We start from the raw sequence: 25,094 nt of genomic DNA, 5'->3' as shown, positions 1-25,094 counted from the left end.
ATCACAGTTGCGCCAATTTAGTATGCAGTGTAGACAAGCCCTTAGTCCTTTCACTGAAATAGAGGCACAGTTTTAGCACTGAAGATCCTAGGTTCAAACCCTCCTGCATCACAAGCAGAGTCAATTATACATGGAGGCACTGTATAATGCGCACTTCAAAGCTCTGTCAATAAACATTAGCCATGATTATTGTTTTTGTTGTGCTAATACTAGACTTTTTGCAGAACTGTGTGATGGTTTTGTAATGTAGAATAATGACCATCTTGCTTCGCCAGGCGCTCAACCACATTTGGACCCACAGCTCTGGTATAACCCATGGAGCTATATACAGTCTTCTTCTCCATACTTACAAATGAATATATGTATGCTAGCTGAAATCCTGTCTATCTTCTGATGGCGTGCAATACAGTGTAACATTAAGAGATACACTGCAGTGCAAAATTGAGAATAATTTCACTTACCTATAAAAAATGTATGCATGTTTTCTATTCCAGTCCCTTATATCTCATTTCAACTTTGAAACCAACCAAGTTGTCTGCAATCCATTACTTTTTTCTATGAATGATTACCATAAACTTTAGTTATGATGCTGATGAGGAAACTGAAATTGCAAAGCAAATATGCATCCTAACCTAATAATTGTAATAAATACAACATTAAAATGCAATATATTTTCTGTGAAATAATAACGATTTTGTGAAACTGAGATTTACTTTTCAGATGTTAGTAAAAATAGCTAGTAATATCACTAAACAGACAGATTGCTATTATCAAACATACGGTATTGGTGTCATAATATTCCTTAACAGGTTGTTTATTATATAACCACCACCTCTATAGATGCAATTTATATTCAGTTTTCTGTTAAAACCATAAGGTTTAGACATTAATAGATACTATAAAGGATGTTTTCTAATTTTTGTTCACGGTCATAAATGTTTTGTTCATGTAGAAAAGTCTTGAAACTTGAGCTGATTAGAAAGCTCATCAAACTCCCTTAAAAAAATCTTCTAGAGAATACAAGAGAAAATGATAACCTTTCTATATGTTCTTTAAACTATCCTGTAGAAAACAAATTTATATGTCAGCTACAGAATTCTAGAGGATGGTTCAAAGATCTATTGACAGTTCAAATTTTATTATATTCCATAAGATTTCAGAATAATTTGATTAGATCTTTATTACATTTCCATAGAACTCTGTTATTTACTTCCCTAGTAAATTTTGTAGGACATAGGACAGGGCAGGTAATAGGCCTTTCAGTTTTAGTTCACGGCTCGAAAAACAGGTAGCAGAGACTAACACCCTGACCTAGCCCAGGAATTAAGTAAATGCATAATTTTAAGCATGTGAATATTCTCATTGCCTTCAACAGGGCCATTCATGTCCTTAAAATTATGCATGTGTTTACATACTTTACTAGACTGGGACATCTGGGTCCAATTCTGAACTCACATATACAAGTGTAATGCTGACCTATTCCACTGACTTCAGTGGAGATACTCCTAATTTTACAGCGCTATAAAGGAGAGCAAAGTTCTATGGGCAAAATCCCATCTTTGGATACATGCATGTGATTCCTAGGCTACATCTACACTCCACTGGTGGTAGTGTATAGTATATGTGTAATTACAAGTCACGTTGAAAAGAAGGCTGCATCCACGCTGTGGTGTGTCAGTGAAAGGCTCTGCCAATGCCTTTCCATTGCCAGGGTCTTTCCCTGTGGTGAGGAAGGGCTCCAGCAGCAGGGAGCTGCTGGAACCTTTCCCAGCTGCCTCCCCTCTGCCAGAGCCTTTCCCTACAAAGGGGAAAAGCTCCAGCAGAAGGGAGCGGTCAGAGGCTTTCCCCATTGCCAGAGTCTTTTTTTTTGGGTGGGGAAGGGCTCCAGCAGCAGGGACCTGATAGCCTTTCCACACTGCCAGAGCCTCTGCCTGCAGTGGTAAGGGCTCCAGTGTTGGAGAACTGACAGAGCCCTTCCCCACTGCTGGAACCCTACTGCCTTCCCCTTACCTTTTCCCTGCTGGGGGAGTCTTTTCCTGCAGAGAGGAAAGGCTCCAGCAGCAGGGAGGTAAGGGGACACAACACTGCTAAAAACAGCAGTATAACAGGAAAGTGGAGTGGGGCCAGCGTGCAGGGAGCCCAGGAGCCGGCGGTGCAGCTGGGTTCCGGTAGGGAGCTTCCAGTGGAGCTCCACACATTGCCCCTTCTTAGGTCGGTGGAAGCACTCCTGGTGAGGACACACATCACTGACCCAAGGAGGGTGGCGTGGACATGCACCACGGCAGTAATTACTGTGGTGGCTGTAAGGCAACCTAATATAGGTCGACTTACATTTCTAGTGTAGACATACCCTTACTAAATGCATCTTAGGCATATGCCTTGATTATAAGAACATCATTAACAACAATTTTGCTGATGACATACAGGAAGCTGATGAATCAATGGACGAGATAGTTGCAGCACTTAAAACCCTGGAAAGCTCAGTGGCAAGAATTGGCCTGAATATTAATTGGGGTAAAACCAAAACTCTTCAAATCAGCAATTTCAAACACATTGAGGGCTCCAGCATCTTAATGGGACAGAACCCAGCAGAGATTACTGGGGATTTCACTGGTTCTGTTGGTGATGACATGGGTGGCTTTCAGAAAGAACGTAAAGCCCTCACTGCAAAAGCATCTTCAGTAATGGGGTGCCTCATGAACAACATCTTTTGCAAACCAAACACCCCAATAAGCAGAGAGATGAAGCCGAGGATATTTAATGCTTTAGTGGTCAGTGTTTTGACCTGTGGGACTGAAACATGGCCTCTCATTGTCCATATTGAAAAGAAGTTGGATACCATTTCTGAATGATCAAAAACATCAAATGGTATGAATTCAAGTTGAATGAACTTGACTAAATGAATAAACTTGACTAACTAAACTGATCTCACTCTCTCGAACAGCCACCCAAAGTTCTTTAGGTGGTACGGACTTCTGCTCTGAATGCCTACCAACTTCCCTGTGAGAATCTTCTTCGACTCTGACCCAATGAAAGCAGGATGGAAAAGACCCCATAGGAGACTTAAAATGCGATGGCTGGACAGTGTCAACAGACACTGGTCCTTCACAAGCACCCTACACTGTAATGTGCCAGATTTGATTCAGGATAGAACATCAGAGAGAGGCACATAATGTATTTGGTGGCCTCACTGTCCAAGTGACAGCATGAGAACTAACCCCCCCCCATCTAGGTAGTGTTTTATTTATCATAGTGTCAGAAGAGCTCTCAGTAGAGTGTTATCAGAGATATATGCATGTACTGTGTTTTCCTGCTAGTTTCAATCAAATTCCAAGACAAGGTAGTAGGCACAGATGCTGTCCCCTCAGCATGCCACAGTGACCATTAATATGTAAAATAAGGACTCTAATTGAAACTTATCTCCTATCTCTCTTAGTTAAGCTCATGAATTCACCCTTTCCATTTTTATTGGAAACACAGATGGTACAATTAAATTGTGATACATTTCTCTCCTGTTCTCATCCTTACTTCAAGAGATTAGACTATTATCTTCTGTCTCATATTGCACTACAAACCCACCAAGAGATTAAAGTCAAGTAAGGATGTTGTGTTTCAGAATTGAAGACTATATTCCAATCTTTAAAACTCGAGAGCAAACCTGCACCAACTATCCCTTTTTTATCTACATTTCAAAATTACACCAGCCTGACATCTCAAAAAAAAACATTATTTTTAGTTTCCCAAAATATACATTTATACACAGGCAATAAATAGCAATTGTGTTCTTCACAAAATGAGGTTGATTCATCACTTAGTAGCAGTAATTAAAATTATCAACAATGATTAAATTAATTTCCTCTTTTAGATGTAATTCTTAGCAGGCAATGCATTTCCCTATTCAGAGAAGTGTAGGTGTTACTGAAAGGCAGTGTGACAATAAGTGCCTGAATTATGAATTCCTCTCATATACACTGATTCATTTCATAATTATTTAAATCAAAAAGATCTTCTCTCTCTCTCTTAAAAAAAAATAAAAAAGCCCCTCAATTTTCTCTAATAAAAGATGTGCAGAATGTTAGTGAAATAAGTTCTTTTGCATCACAGTATAATGTTATTAGTCATCACAATCATGTTTTTAGAAATATCCTCAGTAAGTCCTATTCCCACCCTCATCCCTGCATGTTAAGCAGTAACTTATTGCCTGATCCAAGCCTACTCAAGTGAATGGGAGTCTTTTTATTAACTTTGGTGGTCTTTGGGTCAGTCCTTTTATTCAACAAGTAGCTATACACTGAAATCATAGGGGCTACTTGCAGGGTATGTTACTCCTTAGAACTTGGGCCTTGGTTGAGCACTTTTCTGCAGGACAATAAGAAATTTCTGAATATGTAATGTGGTATTTACAGATTCACCATAAAAAGATCTATAAAGCTATTTATAAAGATAATTTTATGAGGGAACAATTATCTGTTAAGTAAGGTACATTTACAGTTAACTTGGCCATGGAGAATTCATAAACACAAACATGGAAGCTTTAAATCTGGGATTGACTCACCACTCACAAAGAAGGCATTTTATTCACTAGGTTGGAAGCCAAAAATTTGTTAAAGCAGCCGTTGTTTTTAAAAGCACCTCAGCTCAAGACAGTGAGAGACTAATTCTCCTAAAAGTTGGGCATCCACTACTCCAACTGAAGTCAATGTAACAGGCAGAGCCTCAGTTGGTGTAAACAGTTGTAGTTCCAAAGAAGTTAATTATATTCACTTTTCTACACTTTTGTCATTTTCAATGTTTTTATTTTACTTATAGAAAAATGTAGCCCTGTTCTACTGCCCTTTTGGCCTGAATAATACCACTAAATATTACTTTACATGGACATGTAAAGTAAGATCTGTGCTATTCTTTTTTTTCAAAAGTCACCAGATTTTGGGTGTCTCAATTTTAAGGTGTTCAATTTGAGACACCTTTGCCTTGATTTTCAAAGTCTCTTCCTGAATCTTTTCAAAAGGTGGCAAAACTATCCTGAAAGTAAAGAGCAAAAAGTGATTTAGACCCATTATCACCTCAATTTTAAAGGAGAGAGAGAGGAGGCAGGAGAGACAGATCAATGATCCATTTCAATTTTAGCAACATGAAATTATCTTGCTAATAGGCTATAAGTCTGTGGGCACAGTAGAGTTATGCGAAACCATTTATGTTGCAGGCAAAACTGTGGGAGAATCCTGTTTTCACTTTTAGACATTTTTTCTAAAAGAAGCTATTTTCACTTTAAGAAAAGTGCCAAAATGAAACCATGCACAAATTTGAAAAAAACAAACATTATTTGAGCTAGGAGATTTTTTTTTTTACAATATTTTTCACTATGAATATATTTTTACTGGCAGAAACAGCAAAATGTTAGCCTGGAGTGAATTCCTAAAATTTGTAAAATCTCAATTCATTTTTTGCTTGCAGTTAATTCATAATTCACCACACATTTAGGGTAAAGGTATGAACTGCTGTCAGTGTAAACTAGAAATGGGTGAACTTGATTGGAAAAAGAAAATAGAACAAATCAGACCCTTTGGCCAAAACTCAAGCCGAACCTGAACAAAACCTTCAAGATAATAAAAATTCTATTTAATTGCTTCTCTGGTGCCCTCCAGACAATTGGGTTTTTGGTGGGCATATGGTGCTATGACAGATATATGCCATACAGACAAATGAAAATCTGCTATACTGTTATTTCATCTTTGCTGCAGAAATTGGCAGGGAAGGACCACCATATCCTAGTAATCCTTTCATTAACCAGCCAAGGGCAGTTTTAAGGGCAAGCAGCAGATATGACACATTGTCTGCCAAAAAGTAACACCAATTACTAAAAGAAAAAATATTACCTGAGTTGTTTAAAAAGTTGGTCTGTGCTCACTGAAAACCATGTAATGCATTATATCATTCTATTTATGTACTCATGTCCCAATCATGATAGTGGTGGAGTACTAGTCCATAATTAACAGATTTTAGCCTCACAGCCCTCTGTGAGGTAGGGAAGTACTATTACCACCACTTTACAGATGGGAAACTGATGTACTGTGTAGATGATGTGACTTGCCGGAGGTCATAGAATCATAGAAGATTAGGGTTGGAAGAGACCTCAGGATGTCATCTAGTCCAACCCCCTGTTAAAAGCAGGACCAACCGCAACTAAATCATCCCAGCCAGGGCTTTGTCAAGCCGGGCCATAAAAACCTCGAAGGATGGAGATTCCACTACCTCCCTACATAACCCATTCTAGTGCTTCACCACCCTCCTAGTGAAATAGTGTTTCCTAATATCCAACCAAGACCTCCCCCACTGCAACTTGAGCCCACTGCTCCTTGTTTGGTCATCTGCCACCACTGAGAACAGGCTAGCTCCATCCTCTTTGGAACCCCACTTCAAGTAGTTGAAGGCTACAATCAAATCACCCTCACTCTTCTCTTCTGCAGACTAAATAAGCCCAGTTCCCTCAGCCTCTTCTGATAGGTCCTGTGCCCTAGCCCCCTAATCATTTTTTTTGCCCTTTGCTAGACTCTCTCCAATTTGTCCTCATCCTTTCTGTAGTGGGGGACCCAAAACTGAATGCAATACTCCAGACGTGGCCTCACCAGTGTTGAATAGAGGGGAATAATCACTTCCCTTGATCTGCTGGCAATGCTCCTAATAATGCAGCCCAAAATGCCGTTAGCCTTCTTGGCATCAAGGGCACACTGTTGACTCTCATTCAACTTCTTGCCCACTGTAATCCCCAGGTCCTTTTCTGAAGAACTGCTACTTAGTCAGTCAGTTCCCAGCCTGTAGCAGTGCATAGGATTCTTTCATCCTAAGTGCAGGACTCTGCACTAGTCCTTGTTGACCCTCATCAGATTTCTTTTGGCCCACTCCTCCAATTTGTCTAGGTTACTCTGGACCCTATCCCTACACTCCAGCATATGTATCTCTCCCCCCAGCTTAGTGTTATCCTCAAACCTGCTGAGGGTGCAATCCATCCCATCCTCCAGATCATTAATGAAGATGTTGAACAAAACCAGCTCCAGCACAGACCCCTGGGGCACTCTGCTAGATACCAGCTGCCAACTAGATATTGAGCCCTTGATCACTACCCGTTGAGCCTGACAATCTAGCCAGCTTTCTATCCACCTTTATTTCATTCATCCAATCCATACTTTTTTAACGTGCTGGCATACAGGTCATACAGGGAGTCTTTGCCTGGGTCAGAAATTGAACGTAGGTGTCCTGAATCCAAGTCCAAGTCACTTGCCCTGCCCACTAGATAACCCTTCCTCATTTTTATAAGATGCCCCATGGAATGGTAGGTACACATAGCTCTTGGTTAGCTCACTTTTACTGAAACATTGGTTGAGGCATAAGCAAAAATGTCTCTTTTTTGTAGGACATCTTAGATATTAAAATAGGGTCTGCTTACAACATTGAAAATAATGCCCAAGTCTCTTTTTACTCCCAGTAGTTGGAGACTTCCACTCCTAAAACTATTGCAGGTGAATGAAGCTGTGACTTTGTTCACTTTAGTTCCTCTTTTCATCTAGCTCCTATGTGGTTGCCATAGGCATATGTATGTAGTCAAACAGCTAAAGCCTGTGACTGACAAATGGGCCAGATTCTTTTGCATGGAACCATATTATTTCATTCCAATTATATCTGAGGTCATTGACAAATGGTGGCCACTCTCACATTAGCAATGCATCACATAACATTCATCCATACTGCTCAATTTCATGCTGGGACATCTCTTTGAGGGGCATCTAGTTAAATGAGTGATTACTTAACCCTCCCAGTATCTGCAGAAGAATCTGCATGACTCAGTTGCGTACTGGGCTGAGAACTTACATATGAGCCAGCATGAACACTAGTCTTTGGCAAAGGAAGATGTTTTTTAGGCCAGGGAAGAAGTGCCAGTTTAAAGACATGAAAAGAATAAAGGTGCACATGGAGAATGAGTCTTATATGAGTACTACTTGCAAGAAAAATAAAATTAGCCAAAGTGGTATTTCTGAGTGCTGTGCAAAATATCAGATTTGAAATTCAAAACACTCAAATTTTCGTGAAAAAGAATGTCTTTCCAAATGCTTTATATTAAAATTTTAAATTCAATTTTTGTCAATTTTTTGTTATTACATATTTAGATGCAGGTTTTGTGGGCTATTTATTAGTTTTGAGCTGGGCTGGTTGAGTTTTGTCACATTTCTCCTGGCTTCTTGATTGGCTTGATTGGCTTCTCAGGAGTATCAGCAGAAGACATTTGGAGTAGTTTTGCTGAGCTAGCCAATAAAACCCAACTTCAGATCCCTTTGTGAGTTACAATAGCTTTCCCCTGCCCCACTTATGCAAAACTTCCCTAAGGCCAGCCTCACTGGCCAGAGAAGGAGCTTCTCAGCAAACAAGAATCCTCAGATAGCACACAGATAGCATAAAGGCTCCCATGACATTATCCCTCTCTGAAGCAAGCACAGGGATATAGCTGGGACATCCTTCAGAGATCCCCAGATGCTATAATGGGGACCAGACCTAAACAGAATGGCTCCAGCATTGGAGGAGTGGAAAGCTGGAGTATAGTGACCTTTTGCTACTAAGCTATCCTCATCTAGACTCACCAGGATTCAGCCTTAGTACCTGATACTTTTCTAGTATATGAGATTCCACATCTATTATTTCAAGTTCAGAAAGGAACATAGTTTCTTCCAGAAAGATCAGAGATTTCCTCTGTTCTGTTGCAGCATCAGAGGATTTCCACACAAAATGGAGAGTTGGCAGCAGTATCAGTGTTGGTTCTACATACAAAACAAGAAATAGTCATTTCTCCAAAAGAGCTACCATTATCAAGGGGTAACAAACAGATGCTGGGAGCCTGGGGCAGGTGTCATAGCAGAGTTCCTGCAGCACTGGTCATCTCCTAGTGAGGCAATTCTATTTGTAGACCCCAGAGAACTGATGTGCAACTTTAGCTCTAGTTTAACAAATGTATTTGGGAAGGTTGATCAATCAGGGAAGCCGATATCTGAATTAGAGGCGAGGCTGATGGTTGTCCTAATATGAAGAGGGAAATTCTGATGTCATTTAATCTGTGAACATATGACTAAGCCTCCATTAATAGTGGGAAAGAACAGGAAGGTAATGAAGTGTTATGACTCAATGTCAGTGGCCAATGTAGCTGGATGTAGAAACAGTATCAAGGCAAGTGCCCTGGCCCTTCAGAAGACACGGAAAAAGCTGCAGCATCAGCATCATATGTACCAGATTGCTTCTGCAGCTGTTATTTCTTGCTATCCCGCATCCTTATCATTACTGAGGTTGCAACACCAGTCTAGGAGGGGTTACAAGTACTTTGGCGAATAGGATTAAAATTCAAAATGATCTGGACAAACTGGAGAAACGGTTTGAAATAAATAGGATGACATTCAATAAGGACAAATGCAAAGTACTCCACTTAAGAAGGAACAATCAGTTGCACACATACACAATGGGAAATGGATCTGGGAGTCATAGTAGGTCACAAAGTAAATATGAGTCAACAGTGTACCTCTGTTGCAAAAAAAAATTTGAACATCATTCTGGGATGTATTAGCAGGAATGTTATAAGCAAGACATGAGAAGTAATTCTTCCACTCTACTACACACTGATTAGGCCTTAACTGGAGTACTGTGTGCAGTTCTGGGTGCCACATTTCAGGAAAGAAGTGGACAAATTGGAAAAAAATCCAGAGAAGAGCAACAACAATAATTAAAGATCAGGAAAACAAAACCTATGAGGAAAGACTGAAAAAAATTGGTTTGTTTAGTCTGGAGCAGAGAAGACTGAGAGGGGACATGATAACAGTTTTCAAGTACATAAAAAGTTGTTACAAGAAGGAGGGAGAAAAATTGTTCTTGTTAACATCTGAGGATAGGACAAGAAGCAATGGGTTTAAATTGCAGCAAGGGAGGTTTAGGTTGGACATTAGGAAAACCTTCCTAGCTGCCAGGGTAGTTAAGCACTGGAACAAATTGCCTAGGAAGGTTGTGGAATGTCTATCATTGGAAGCTTTTAAGAACAGCATAGACAAACACCTGCCGGGAATGGTCTAGTTATTACTTAGTCCTGAACTGAGTGCAGGGGACTTGACTGATGATATATTGAGCTCCCGTCCTACTGAGCATAATTAAACCACTAATTGAAATTAAGATACATTGCCTTTGATCAGATGAGTAAAAGATTATGAAAATATCCCTTATATATAGGGCCCTACCAAATTCATGGTCATGAAAAACACATCATGGACCGTGAAATCTCATCTCCCCCCGTGAAATCTGGTCTTTTGTGTGCCTTTACCCTATACTGTACAGATTTCATGGGGGGAGGCCAGTGTTTCTCGAATTGGGGGTTCTGACCCAAGGGAGTTGCAGGGAGTTCACAAGGTTATTTTAGGGGGTTTACGGTATTGCCACCCTTATTTCTGCACTGCCTTCAGAGCTGGGTGGCTGGAAAATGACGGATGTTGGCCAGGTGCCCAGCTCTGAAAGCAGTGTCGCACCAGCAGCAGCACAGGGGTAAGGGTGACAATACTACCATGTGTCTGGAGAGTGGCAGCTGCTGACTGAGGGCCGAGCTCTGCAGGCACCAGCGCAGAAGTAAAGGTGGCAATGCCATACCAGGCCAGCCTTACTTCTGCGCTGCTGCTGGCGGCTGCTCTGCCTTCTGAGCTGGGCTTCTGGCCGGCAGCCCCTTTCTCCAGCTCTGAAGGCAGAGCCATCACCAGCAGCAGTGCAGACGTAAGGGTAGGAGTACCACAACCCACACTACAATAACCTTGTGATCCCCCGCACAACTCCCTTTTGTATCAGGATCCCTACAATTACAACACTGTGAAATTTCAGATTTAAATAGCTGAAATCATGAAATTTACTATTTTAAAAATCCTATGACTCTGAAATTGACCAAAATGGACTGTGAATTTGGTAGGGCCCTTCTTATGGACAGTTTATTCTATTTATATCACTGTTGGCTTTTTTCCACTTTCCTCTGAAGGCCAGTGCCAGTCAGGACACTAGATTAGATAGACCATTGGTCTAAGCCAGTATGGCAATCCCTTTGTGGACCAATTTTCAGACCACTGATACTGTATCTGCGAATGGCTCTGGCACAGAACACTGAGAAGGGTGCCCTGATTCTTTTTTGCTCATGTCAAAGAATTTGGTGGTGAGGAGAGGATTTCTTTTTCAAAAGCTTTCAGACAGTGGACCAATTCAGCTTAGAATTTCAATAAAAAATCCTTTTATGTTTTCACAAGCTTTGATGTGAAAAACATTCAGCATTCCAAAATTTTATGGAAGGCCAAAACTGGAATGAAATGCAGAGGTTAAAATGGTCACAAAAATTCCGGAGGAAAAAAATAAACTTCCACTGTCATACATTCTACTGTTGATGATACTCAGTTAATCATCTGGGAAAGGGGAGACACTGAAGGAATAGCCAAACCTCTAAAGAACCCCATTCTAAATCAGCATAAGAGAGGTACTGCATATTTTGGAAGTGTCAGCCAAAATGAATGCTGCACCACTATGAGAAATTGTATTTTCACATATATAATTCATGCCATGATCCTTTATGTAGTTAGCTGTACCTGTCTTAATGTTATACAAAAACAATAACTAAATGCAGATAGACAGACAGCAAGCCTGTCAGCCTGATTGACAGATAAAGGGAAAGCCTTCTAAAAAGTTATCTAGATTAAAAAAGTTATATAATTCTACTCAATAAATAGGAATGAAATAAAACATAATTTCTCCAAACAATTAGACATACCACATATACACACCCACAGAATAAGAATACGAGAAGGAAGATGCACCATAAAAATGCAACAAGAATGCAGAGCCAGATGTGATCAAACAGCTCACAGTATAGATTCTGGGGCTTCTCCATGAATGTATGAAGAAAGAACTATCAATCATTGAACAATAGCCTGTGCAGAATGTTTAAACTCCAGGACGAGAACGTTTCACCCACTTCTGGAGCATGTATTAAACTGAGAGCATCACCAGAGAAACATATAATTTACTACACATGGAACTGTAGTGCACTGAGATTAAGATCTGGGAGATTTGCCATGAAGGTGGCTAAAAATTTCAGCGATTATAGCTACCTGATGCAGATGCTAAAGACAAACATATACAGTATCTGAAAAACACTTAATTTAAAGCACCTTTTTTTGTTGCTGTGGAATAGTGATTAGCTAAGCATCTTTTACTAAATGCTGACTACTTTCTTGTTGGATTGATCCCCAAAGTTCTTGTGAAATTTGGGTAGTAAAGCACAACAGAGCTCCACAGGATTTGCAACAGTAGATCAGAGCATTAATTCATTATATCTGGTCTCCTGCTTCTGGCAATAGCAAATTCCTGATGCTTTAGAGGAAAGTGAACACAAAACAAAATGAAACACAAAACAAGCCAACAACTCAAGTCACCCAGCTAATTGTATAATGTTGTACATATTTATTTATTTAGATTTATAAATGATAAGAATCAGCCCAGTGTGCTGGGAGCTTTTGCATTAATTTAAAACTCACAATATTAGAATACAAATTCCATAATATAATCAAATGGACTCAAATAAAATGCCCCAAACACAACTAATTACCAGGCCAACAGAAAATCATCATGAATCATAAAATGCCCTCACAGTTAATACTAAGTCCCTAGATCCCTACCTTTTCCAAAAATGACTGGGGAAAAATGTTTTGGGGAACTATAGAGCAAATGAATGCTTTCTGGACCTCTCCTAAGTGATCAGTTTACATGCAGAAGCAAGACAAAAAGCACCAGTCTCATAAAAGAGTGTGCGTATACATGCATACCAGATGGTGGTGAAATCAATGTGATAAATTGCAGAGCCATAATAAATTGTACTTATCATGACTTTTTGATGGTCCCACCTACTCACTGATGACTAATATATCTCCCACAGTATTCCCCATATTTCAAACCTTTCAGCAACTTCAGCTTCTTCAGCCGCATGGGTATCTCTCAGTTAATCAATTCCCTTTCATTGCAGGAGCTCAGGGACTGGTGCAGCTCAGTCCTTTTTATTCTCTTCATGTGGCACATAACAGACTAGTCTCATGTAGTCTGTAATACTTTGGTCTAATTTGGGTTGTTGGGTTTAGTGTGTGGGCATTTGGTGGTGTTGGTGGCTTGTGATATACAGGAGGTCAGATTAGATGATCTGGTGATCCCTTCAGGCCTTAAACTCTTTGATAGTTGTTGGTGAGACATTCTGCTAATTCAGGATTAGTAACAGAAAAAAAACAAACTGTCTTTCAAACCTGCATTACAATGTGACTGCAGAGCATGGAAAGGAAATATTTTCATTCTGGGGATTTCACATTTTCCATGCCCTCATAATGACCACTGTTGACTGTCTGTCAAGTTAAATATTTTTACGTGTTTTGGAATATTTAATCCATAGTAATAGAAGCAAACATCTGTCACTTACATTCTTGAATCATCCCACAGCACACAATAGGGATTCAATGTGCCCTAAAAACAAACAAACAATACCATTAGTTATTGGTGTACATAACCAATAAAGTGCTCAGTCCCGCAGTCCAGGTTCAAGGCCTGATCCTAAAAGATCACCCTCAGTTTGAAGGGGTTTGAAATTAATGTGAGTCAAAAACAAATCGAAGTCAGTGGGAGTTGAGGGCACTTAGTAGAGCGCACTCGGCACCTTGCAGTATTGAACCTATCATCCCTACTCAGGAAATAGTCCTGTAGATGTTTCCATGAAGCCACTTGGAATTTTGACTAGGAAAGAACTGTGGTATTGGGTCCAAATGTGCCAGTTACCTAAACATGGAGCCTGCCCAGTTCATATTCTTTAAGTAATTTCAATTTTTTCCCCTGTATTCCACTCTGAAAAGAACAAATAAAAGACTCTCAAAATGCTGCCCAATCAGGTTAACCAATGAATCAGTTATTCTCAATAGGCAGAATTTTAGGTCTTGTCTGCACCCAAAGAAGGTACTAATTTACCAAAATCAGTGGAGCAACTTATGTAAGCTTGCTCACTTAGTAAGGGGGGCTTTAAACTAGGTTTGCTAGGGGATGGTGACTTAAGCCCAGAGATAGGGGAACTGGGATACCGGGAGGAAACACAAGGAGGAGGGTGCAACAGGGGAGGCCTCCTGATGCATACTGAGAAAGCAGGGCAATTGGCTAGTAGGTGCCTGTACACGAACACAAGAAGCCTGGGAAACAAGCAGGAATAATTGGAAGTCCTGGCACAGTCAAGGAACTATGATGTGATTGGAATAACAGAGACTTGGTGGGGTAACTCACATGACTGGAGCACTGTCATTGATGGGTATAAACTGTTCAGGAAGGACAGCCAGGGGAGAAAAGGCGGAGGAGTTGCACTGTATGTAAGAGAGGCAACAAAAATAATTAGGGAGCTGGGGCACATGACTTATAAGGAGAGGCGGAGGGAACTGCAGAAGTGTGAGGGGGGAATTTGATAGCAGCCTTCAGCTACCTGAAGGGGGGTTCCAAAGAGGATGGAGCTTTGCTGTTCTCAGTGGTGGCAGATGACAGAACAAGGAGTAATGGTCTCAAGTTGCAGTGGGGGGAGGTCTAGATTGGACATTAGGAAACACTATTTCGCTAGGAGGGTGGTGAAGCACTGGAATGGGTTACGTAGGGAGGTGGTGGAATCTCCATCCTTAGAGGTTTTTAAGGCCTGGTTTGACAAAGCCCTGGCTGGTATGATTTAGTTGGGATTGGTCCTGCTTTGAGCAGGGGGTTGAACTAGATGACCTCCTGAGGTCTCTTCCAACTCTAATCTTCTATGATTCTATGATTCTAAGTAGTTAAGTTGGTGCATCCCCTTTTTGTAGACACTCCTAATTCTATTTCAGAATATCCACACTCGGGGGTTGAGCTGATTTAACTACATCAGTTTCTAAACTGATTTCATTAAATCAGAACCATTGTTGTGTGTCTTAACTGTGCCTATATTGAGACTCCCTATTTCTGATGCCAGTTCTTGGACCTGCACACTTTAAAGTAGGCCAGTTGACCATTGATCCCAACAGGCCATCCACCGGTGGAGAATAGCTGGGGCACAGTAACACTTTGGCCACATTCCCATCCTGCCCCTTACAAGGGCCCAATGCAAAGGCTGCGGGGGGAGAAGTTCACTTTAGAAACTGGCTAAACTGGTAGATTATTTAATGAAGGGAGAAAATTAATGGCCTCTGGATCTTTTGTGCCATTAATGGTAAAAAGGCTAAATCATAGCAAATATTCTACTTTTTCATGCTCAGTATGAGCCCATCGACATTGACATTGACATCAGTGGGAGCCTGGGCCCTAAATCTCAGTTTCTTACACATATTAAAGTGGGGTAATATTTCAGAGAATTGAAGGCTCTTTATTATTGCTCTTATTTTCTTCTCTCCATTATGAAGTGAAGTGACTAAAATTCAAAGTTTGGGCCCAATCCAACAAATCTTTTTTCAGGCTAAGTGTACATTAACTTTAATGAACATTTTGATTGAGTAAAGACTGCAAGACTGTTGTAAAGATTGGGTATGCATGAAGCCACAGCTACAGTAGATGTATAATACAGAATAACAAACAAAACTGCAGATATCTAAAGGAACAGATGTCAAGGTTCAGTTTACTTGCACAAGACATATTTTGTCATGATGTTCATATAATGTTCTCCTAGAAGTCATATATAGCAGTTTTGGCACAGATATTTTAAAGTTAGGAATCAATAAAAACAGACACTGGGCACAAGAGCGCAACTCCTCCAACAAAAGATTGGTGGAAAACAAAAACAACGGCAAGCATGAGGAATAGTTTAAAATGATCAAGTTATTTTCATTTTTATATGAAAATCTTAGGATAGTACTGAAAAAGTCAATTGTACAGGTTGCCAGTGGGCAATATTTTTTCAGAAACGCTTTTACATACACATCATTTTAATCCACAGCTGTTTCAAACTGTAGAAACTATTTATTAATATTAATGAAAGAAAATATCCACCCATTTGTTAGAATTCTTCTACCACCCTTTTTCAAGAGAGGCAAAGCTTTCTCTTCCAGACTATAGTAACAAAGATATTTAATGAAGCTCTGATCTTGTAGTTCACTAGTTTGGTGACTGTATTAAAGGTTCTGAGTTTGGTATAATTATTTTAAAACACACGTAGAACTTTAAATTCACATCGCACCTTACAAACACAGATAAGTGACTTCATAATCTAAAATAAAAGACTAAAAACACATGACAAGACGCCGGATAACAGGCACATACAAATCCAGAGTGTGCATCTTGCACCATTGGCCCAAAGCATTCTGAAGAATCAATAGAAGAGGTTGTGGAAGAATCATAACTGGCAATAACAGGAAAGTTAGAAAAAACAGAGGATTCAGCAGCTTGAAAGTGTCTTGAGACTTGAAGTAATCTGCCTATATTCATTCTTATGCAGTCATAATCATACGTAAAAGCTATGCCTCAAACCGATGCCAGTATACATTCAGGTAGCTGTGATTTTTTTCTTGGTGATGCACAGCCTACACCATCTCTTTCCACACTGCAAGGAGAGAGGACTTGAAAATGCTTTGAGAAAAAGGTGACTGCTCAGACTTAACTAAAAGAATGATTTTAAAGAAGAAAATTTCAAGCAATGGCCAGTCACCAAGGCAAATAGAGGACTCTGTGGGAAGGTTTAAGGAAGTGATAAATCCATGTAGTTTTCACAAATCTGTGGCCCTTTTGGAGCTCATTCACATGGAGAGGGGAGTATGTTGAGTCACCATAAAAATGAATAAGAGATGAAGCTGTAACACTGAGAGCAGCATAAATGTCACCCACATTCCTCCAAAAATCCTTGACACATTGGGAATAGAAATACGTAGGTGTGGCACATAAAACTTTCAGTATTCAAGACATGGTGCACAATTGAATGGAATTGTGCATGCTATGTAGGCCCACAATAATTGGAAGTCAAAGTTTCAGTGGAAGTAATCATAACCAGAAGCTTTAACTCCCATAATATTACTAGATTGCCACTGCATTGTCCATTGATATAAGAGCAGAGGTTTTGCAAAATTAGGAGATGATATTTCACATTCTTTCTGGAACAAAGTCCATGATGTTGGTGCCTTTTCCAGCATAACTAGTAGAAAAATGTTACAATCGTGATCATACTGCTCATGTAATCCACCTGTGATCATACCGGATGGCATTAAATACCATGTACGGTGAGCAACACACTGCAAGCTACATTAGCATGTTACAGAGTACCATGGTCAGCGCTATATTTAAAATCATCTACAAGTTCAAATACAGTGCTGTATTCCAAATAGCCTACCCATCAGTGGGGTGTGTGTATATATATATATATACACACACACACACACACACCCCACTGATGGGTAGGCTATTTGGGTATACCACTGACGGGTAGGATATATATATGTAAAATAATTCAATTTTATGAATAAATACCAAATTTGAGTGTAAAATGCAATTATAATAATGTATTCATTTTGAGCACATGAACACCTATTATGGATAGTTAGAATGGAATTTATTAATTCATATTTCATTGTTTGAAAATAAAGCCCTGAAGTATTCCAGCTGTGAACAACAGGAGTTTTCACATGCGCATATGTCTTTTTCACAATTATTATGCATGTTTGTGCAAGGAGCCCCTCTACATCTCAGATGTACACATAATATAATTTAGTTTAATCAATCAGTGGACAAATAATTAACAAAAATAAAAATTAAAAAATGTAACTATACTCCCACAGATACATGAGCACATTTTAGAAGTCATCAGATAATCATTAATCCATTCAACAACAGACTTTTTTGATTCGTATAGTATAGGTAATATTAAAAGAGGCAAAGTTTGAAAAGAGCAACAACACAAAGAAAACTTCTAGAAAAGATTAATTGGAATAAAATGTCTGTATTTTAATTCCTATTTAATATTTAATTAAATTAATTTAATAATTAGCCCACTTAATTGACATCATGATTAAACTCTGAGCCATTAATGTACAACAATCAAAGTCTAGAGATGAAGTAAAACCATTTTCACCTTAATTACTGTGTATGATGTACAGAGTTCAAAGACAGATTATGGTATATTAAGACATAATTAGAGAAAATTAGATTCTAATTTTCAACTGAGGTAAATTCTAATAAAGAAAATGAAGATCAAAAGGCAAAAGACACAAATCAGAGAATGTGCCACAGCATCTCCAACTGCTCTTCTTTATATAAAATCTCATCTGGGAAACTATCATGAACAGAAAACCACTAAACATTAAAGCCATTCAAAACTGTAAAACCAGTTTCTGTTCCCAGTTTTTAGGCCAGGATCCTGCAATTGGATCGGCACAGGATAACTCCTGTATTCATGTGGTGTAACAGTGACCTCAGTGAGATTCCACGTGGGGGCAGTGGTCTGGCTGTATAATTTGGAGAAAACTTGCAGATATTTGGAGTAAAATATTATTGAGCTAAAACTGAGCCAGAAGAAAACAGTGCCAGGTCCTTAATGTTATTGACAAGGTTACTATCCTCTTGCCTTGTCAGCACTTCCTAGTCCTGCGCTAATACAGTACTCATTAATGTCCTGTTACAGAAAGGTAGACAATGCCAGATCACAATCGATGTCCTGCATCTTCCATTGCCAGAATGAACCTTTCTAAAGAACTGGAAAATGGGCAAGTGCTGGGTGTGTACATTTTAAAAAAGAACAATAAAACAAACAAGCTGAAGAAACAGGTCCCTCTTTAATGTCTTTTCTAGAAATCAACTTGTGAAGACATTCATTTAACCTTCCTTTTGCCTTGTTTATGTCATGCCATTTTACTTGCTTATTTTGGATTTATTAGTTGATTTCAACACTGATACAGAGTTTACTGATATTACCTTGATTGTTCCTTACCTCTTGTCTTACAGCTATGAACAAATTCATTACAATCTTCTCTTTTCTTTCCCTTGTCTACCTGGGCTATAGCCCTGTGACTAACCATTCATGTTTCCACATATGAAATGATCCTTTCACATCCCTTTTTTATGAGCTGTAAAAATAACTCCACAACTAATAAATAGTAAAATAATATAAACAAAAATCAAAGATCTAGAAGTATCTTGAGCTCATCTGAAGATCTCTGTGATCTGACTTACCTAAATACAGCAAGGGAAATATTTTCCACAAGCTGTCTGGCTTTTCTGATAAATAGACATGAAGTACTACGATCAAGCTTCCATGTTCATTTGTGGCCCATGCCTCAAAGTAATCTGACTGAATACAGCCCATTATGTTTTTTTAGTGAAATTTCTGTTCCTGACAGTGCTGGAGATTGAAGTTTCTGTTAATCCATAGACAAGGTACCACACTGGCTGCAACAGTGTAAAGGCTTCCCCACACTGCCACATCAATGTGTGTCAACCCTTACTTTAAAATACTACCTCTAGGATTCAGAGGGTAGCTCAGAGTCCTTGCTTGTTCCATCTTTTCCTGTCTGCTAAACTTGACCATGAGGATCAGTTGTGATGTTCTTTGTAATACCTGATCACCAGGAACTGGATGAGACCATAAAACTCATTTCATACCAACTACTGAATAATCAGCGGATGGTAATAATATTCTGTCACTTCCAGCCTGGGCTGGATGTAAACCAAAAACTTAGAGCTGAATGGGCCAGATTGCCACATAAATTCCGAGAGCCATCCAGTTTCCTACAGTCTTTGGGTCAAATCCACAAGAGGCTGAGTGCAACTCCTTTAATGTCAGTGAAATTGCATTTGAATAGGCCAATAGAGAACTTGTCCCATAAAATTTAACAAAATGCTATTAACTTTGAAGTATTTTATGTTAATACAATAACTTTATTTTATATGCCTTTCTTAAATGTCTCTTTCCTCCTTGACTCAATATAACTTCTAACTCTTCATTACCAATGTAAAAAGTCAGGCAGAAATTCTGCATATTATGATGTCTCAGACATCACTAGCAATATCGATAGGCCTTGTTCTTACCTGGATGTCTTATTTCACACAACTTTCCTGTAAAAGTTTTCTTTGATATCAAGAGGTAGCTGAAAGCAGCAGGAAGAAATTGTTTGAAATTTCTGTACAACTTTAGCCACTCTTTAATATGGAATTACATTTAGAGGCTTTTTTTTGGCTTTAAACTCTTTAAATTAAAATTACAGGACATGAAAATAGCAGAAAAAACAAGATCTTGTGAATTTGTAGAACTTGCAAACTGGAGTGAGGCTGCATTTTCATATTCTGATAGTGTAGTCAAATATGAATTGTCCTTTCATGTATCACATAATGGCAAAGAAAAAAGTAAGAAAAGGCCTGAAGCTTATGTTGCACTATGGACCTCATCTGGTAACAAAAGGGAAACCAATGGACAAATACTACATTTGCCATTGTATCTATCAAAGCAGTTAATGTAGAGTTCCCTATGAAAATTGCTGTATAAATGAAAACCATAAGAATGACAGAAACAAAGGGTCACACAGTTCTGTACGCATGCAACGTGAAAACAGTCTATTCAGAGTATGCTGTGTACCTCTGTGCTTTGCTTTTATCAGGCAAATTAGTCCTTTTTTTTTTTTAAAGAAGAATACAACTAGAAATAAAGATTCTCTGCAGCAATACTTACATTAGCCAGATGTGCTAACTCTATCTCTAGAAATGAATCCGCTGTTTTAGGTTCAGGCCTTATAGTGACGACAATGATTTTGGAATTAACAACAGTAAAATTTCTGAAAAATAATGATTAGAAACAAAAAAATCAGTTAATATTAACAGTCACCTCTAACATTAACAAATTAAAAGAAAGATCCTCTGGATATTTTCAGGTGGCTTCTATACCTCAGAATTATGCTAGAAAATAAGTTTGTTTTTGACCGGTAAGTATAATCACTTGTGTTACCAGACGTTCCCAGACACTGTAAAGATTAGAGAGCAACAACACCAACAGAAGCATCATTCCTTAAGTCTGATTCACTGATTAGAAAGAAGAAAAGGAGTACTTGTGGCACCTTAGAGACTAACAAATTTATTTGAACATAAGCTTTCATGAGCTACAGCTCACTTCATCGGATGCATTCAGTGGAAAAGACAGTGGGGAGATTTATATACACAGAGAACATGAAACAATGGGTGTTACCATACACACTGTAACAAGAGTGATCACTTATGGTGAGCTATTACCAGCAGGAGAAAGACAGACTGACAAACAAACCTTCAGATAATCTTTAAATGCATATCATTCATTTGTCTCAACATGGATCTACTGGTCCTCTTTTACAGGAGACAGAACATCTTTCTTTCAGAGTGCTGCCTTTGTCTTTCCCCCCCAACTGCTAACTTTAACAATGAGCATACCACACAGGAAAATGTGTCCCACTTTAAGGGGTTAGAGTGACTTTTATAGCAGCTGCAGAGCAGGTCAGCATCCATCCCTCCTCTGAGTGACCAGAAGAGAGAGAGTACTATATAGGTCCATGCCAGGCAGACAAAGTCCTCTTTTTTTTTTCCCCTGGACCAGGTGGAGCAGCACCCCCACTCTCTCCCATGGAAGTGGTGAAATAGCAGATTGTCAGGATCTGCTGTGAGCATTTGCACTTCTCGCTCCTTTCTTGCGGGGCTGGGAAGGAATTCTTCCCTCACCGCCAGATTGGCAAAGGCAAAGTGAAGGGTCTTTTTGCCTTCCCCACTGTGGTTTTGGGAGGGCTCAGTTGGGGCAATCATGGAATGGGCATTAGGCTATGATGTTGCAACTCATTATGTAAACATGGGGTGGATGTCCAGTGCAGGTACTCCATTGTGAAAAGATACAGTGGTCAGATAAAATGGATTGGCAAAGGATTTAAAGGAGGTATTCATTGAGAGAGGGAAAATCGGGGGGTAAGGGGAGGGGGTTTGAGGCTCCTATGACTGGTAATGGCAGGAGGCCCTCCCCCCCCAGCCCTCAGTCAAGGGGGGGATGGTGAGGTCCCAGCAGTGGTTTGGCTGGTGTCCAAGATTGGTAATGGGGAGGGCTGACGGAAGCCCCCTGGTATTATATGAAAATGATTATGGCATTTCCTGCACTGTACACTTTTATCTACTGGATACTCCCAGAGAGTTAAGAATAAAGTTGAGGCCAAATTAAACCACCTCCAGTGCCTCCTGTCCTTCTTCTGGCGTAGCCAGACAACGTGAAGATAGATGAGTGCTTTGGGAGAGTCTGCTGGGCTGATTGTTCTATATCTAAGCAGAGAAAGGCTGACTCTAATGATTGAAAATCATTTGAGGATACGTATAAGCAACTGCATTATCCAAACACATTTAAATATCCATATTGGTGCTTTCAGGGCTGGATCCAAAGCCTGCTGAAGTTAATGGGAGTCTTTTCATTGACTTTGGATCAGGCCCTTACAGATCTCCTTTTAAAATAGATCTTCGTTAACGTGTGTTCACTTTAGAAAATATTTAGCTGTTAGCTTTCTGTAGCTCCTACCATATCCTCATCTACCTTTATGTAGAGTATCTATATGTGTATTTTATTGTCACCTCTATATGACGGAACCCAGTACTTATCAGGTGATGTCTGTGCTAGCAGTGGCAGATTAGCCACTGGGCCAATGGGGACTGTCCCCAGGGGCTCCGGCCAATTGGGGACACCCAGAAAAATGGGTGCCCCAGTGCCCCAAGCCTGCTGCCCGTCAGGAGTGCTGGGGGTCAGGGGAGCAGGGTGGGGTGAGCCCCTGCGCCCCAACCCATTTCCCTGGCAGAAGCACTGGGGGAGGGGTCAGTGGGGACTTCAGGTGAAACGGGTGGGGAGGGGCCCCCCTGGCTCTGGCCCACAGCCCCACAAACATCTAATCTACCTCTGCATGCTAGGATAAACAGATGTTTACATGATGTATATAATCCAAGCTACTTATGATCCCTCAGGCTCAGAGCGAGCCTTCAGCTACCAGACAGAAATATTGCTTGTGACTATCACATCCTTGCTTGCATGCCTTCAGTGATCTTTTTTCCCATCCCCACTCACTATAAAAATAATCACAGCTGTTCACAGGAGCACATATTAATGGGGCAGACTTTACCATTTATTACAGAAAAGTCTAGTCCATCTAGATTTTGTTACAATAACATGACATCACAAATCTTCCATGTTTTTTATTTTCCCTAAGGGAACAGTGCTTGAGAGAGGATTCCATTTTGCTGGAGCACTGAGATATGAAATGCCATTGCCACAATATTAGAAACATAGCTCAACTGACAGCACAAGGAATCAAACCATTCTTTCTGAAGCAGGGCATGAATTCTACAGTCTAGTTTACTTGGCCATGTCATACAACAAGAATTCAAATACTTAAATAGGTTATAGTGCTCATATAAAAGAATGAAACACTTTGTTTTTTAGTTAACCTCCTATTTTAAATTCTGGTAACACTCTGAACAAAAGCTCTTCCATATTCCTTTCGAGAGTAACATACTACCGCAGCAGACTAATACGTAACAGTAATAAACAAATTTTCAATGTAATATGCAGAGCTACAGCTGTGAAACAACTATTAACATTAATGTTAATATTATGCCTAGTTCCCCATGCATTGCACAGAAAATTGACCCATAAATACTTGAACAGTATGGCATAATTTGAAAGGAAGCAAAACCAAACAAAATTACAATACACGTTGACTTTCTCTTACAGATCACATAGGATACAAAGTTGGCTTATTAGTCTTTAAGATAAGTCTTTTGTTCAGTTTACATAAGTGAATGATTGACACTGTGAATCATGTCAGGCTTTGTGATTGACCAACATTTTTTGTCTGTACCCAATTTGGGGCTCTTAACCTGAGTGATTTAGATTTTACATCAATGTACTTAAAGTATGAAACCTATCCCTGCTGAGTCTCTGTTTCTAAATAGAGACGAACATTAGAGTTGTTCTCTAAAAGTTTTTGTTTAATGAACCCGTACTTATTGTTTATGATTTTGTGAGGTGCCTCAGACACTTCTGCCATGAAAGGTATGTTAAACAGGAATCAAGTCCACACCGAATGCAAAGACAGAGTTAATGATGCATTGATAAGTACAAAGCATGCTATGTATTGCTATTTTCAAGAAATTCCAAAGCTGTCTTGTTGTAGGGAAATACATTGACAAGTGACAAAGGTCCACATGACAGGGATCAAATTCTGAAATTATTTACTCAGACAATTTTTTATTAATTCCAATGAGAACTCTGGCTGAGTAAAGGCTTCAAAATTCAGGCCAATGAGTGTTTTGGCTGAGTGAGGACTAAGTAAGGGCTTCAGGATTTTGCTCTATACAATTAGTTTCAGATCTGAGAATAGTTATGTATTTAGAAATAGTATTTCTAAAATAACAGTTATGTTATCAAATCCTTTATTTTATAGGTTTCAGAGTAGCAGCTGTGTTAGTCTGTATTCGCAAAAAGAAAAGGAGTACTTGTGGCATCTTAGAGATTAACTAATTTATTTGACCATAAGGCTTTTGTGAGCTACAGCTCACTTCATCGGATGCATTCAGTGGAAAATACAGTGGGGAGATTTATATACATAGAGAACATGAAACAATGGGTGTTACCATACACACTGTAATGAGAGTGATCACTTAAGGTGAGCTATTACCAGCAGGAGAGTGGGGGGGGGGGAAACCTTTTGTAGTGATAATCAAGGTGGGTCATTTCCAGCAGTTGACAAGAACATCTGAGGAACAGTGGGGGGTGGGGGCACAATAAATAAGGGGAAATAGTTTTACTTTGTGTAATGACCCATCCACTCCCAGTCTCTATTCAAGCCTAAGTTAATTGTATCCAGTTTGCAAATTAATTCCGATTCAGCAGTCTCTCGTTGGAGTCTGTTTTTGAAGTTTTTTTGTTGAAGAATTGCAACTTTTAGGTCTGTAATCGAGTGACCAAAGAGATTGAAGTGGTCTCCAACTGCTTTTTGAATGTTATAATTCTTGACATCTGATTTGTGTCCATTTATTCTTTTATGGAGAGACTG

The 25,094-nt window shown here is 39.5% G+C and overlaps 1 protein-coding gene across 5 annotated transcripts in view; it reads right to left on the bottom strand.

Moving 5' to 3' along the window:
- The window catches only part of ADGRB3 (adhesion G protein-coupled receptor B3), a 620,721-nt gene that overhangs the window by 218,851 nt on the left and 376,776 nt on the right, over positions 1 to 25,094 (bottom strand). For all 5 annotated transcript variants that reach the window (XM_084625079.1, XM_084625076.1, XM_084625077.1 and 2 more), the window contains 2 exons: positions 20,723 to 20,825; positions 13,511 to 13,554 (listed from right to left, as the gene is read on the bottom strand). In XM_084625079.1, the coding sequence (XP_084481205.1) occupies positions 13,511 to 13,554; positions 20,723 to 20,825 (147 nt within the window). The remainder of the gene's footprint in view (positions 1 to 13,510; positions 13,555 to 20,722; positions 20,826 to 25,094) is intronic.

Source organism: Lepidochelys olivacea (assembly GCF_965140295.1).
Source record: "Lepidochelys olivacea isolate rLepOli2 genome assembly, chromosome: 3".
Classification (NCBI taxonomy): domain Eukaryota; kingdom Metazoa; phylum Chordata; order Testudines; family Cheloniidae; genus Lepidochelys; species Lepidochelys olivacea.
This window is presented reverse-complemented; position numbering and strand designations above follow the sequence as displayed.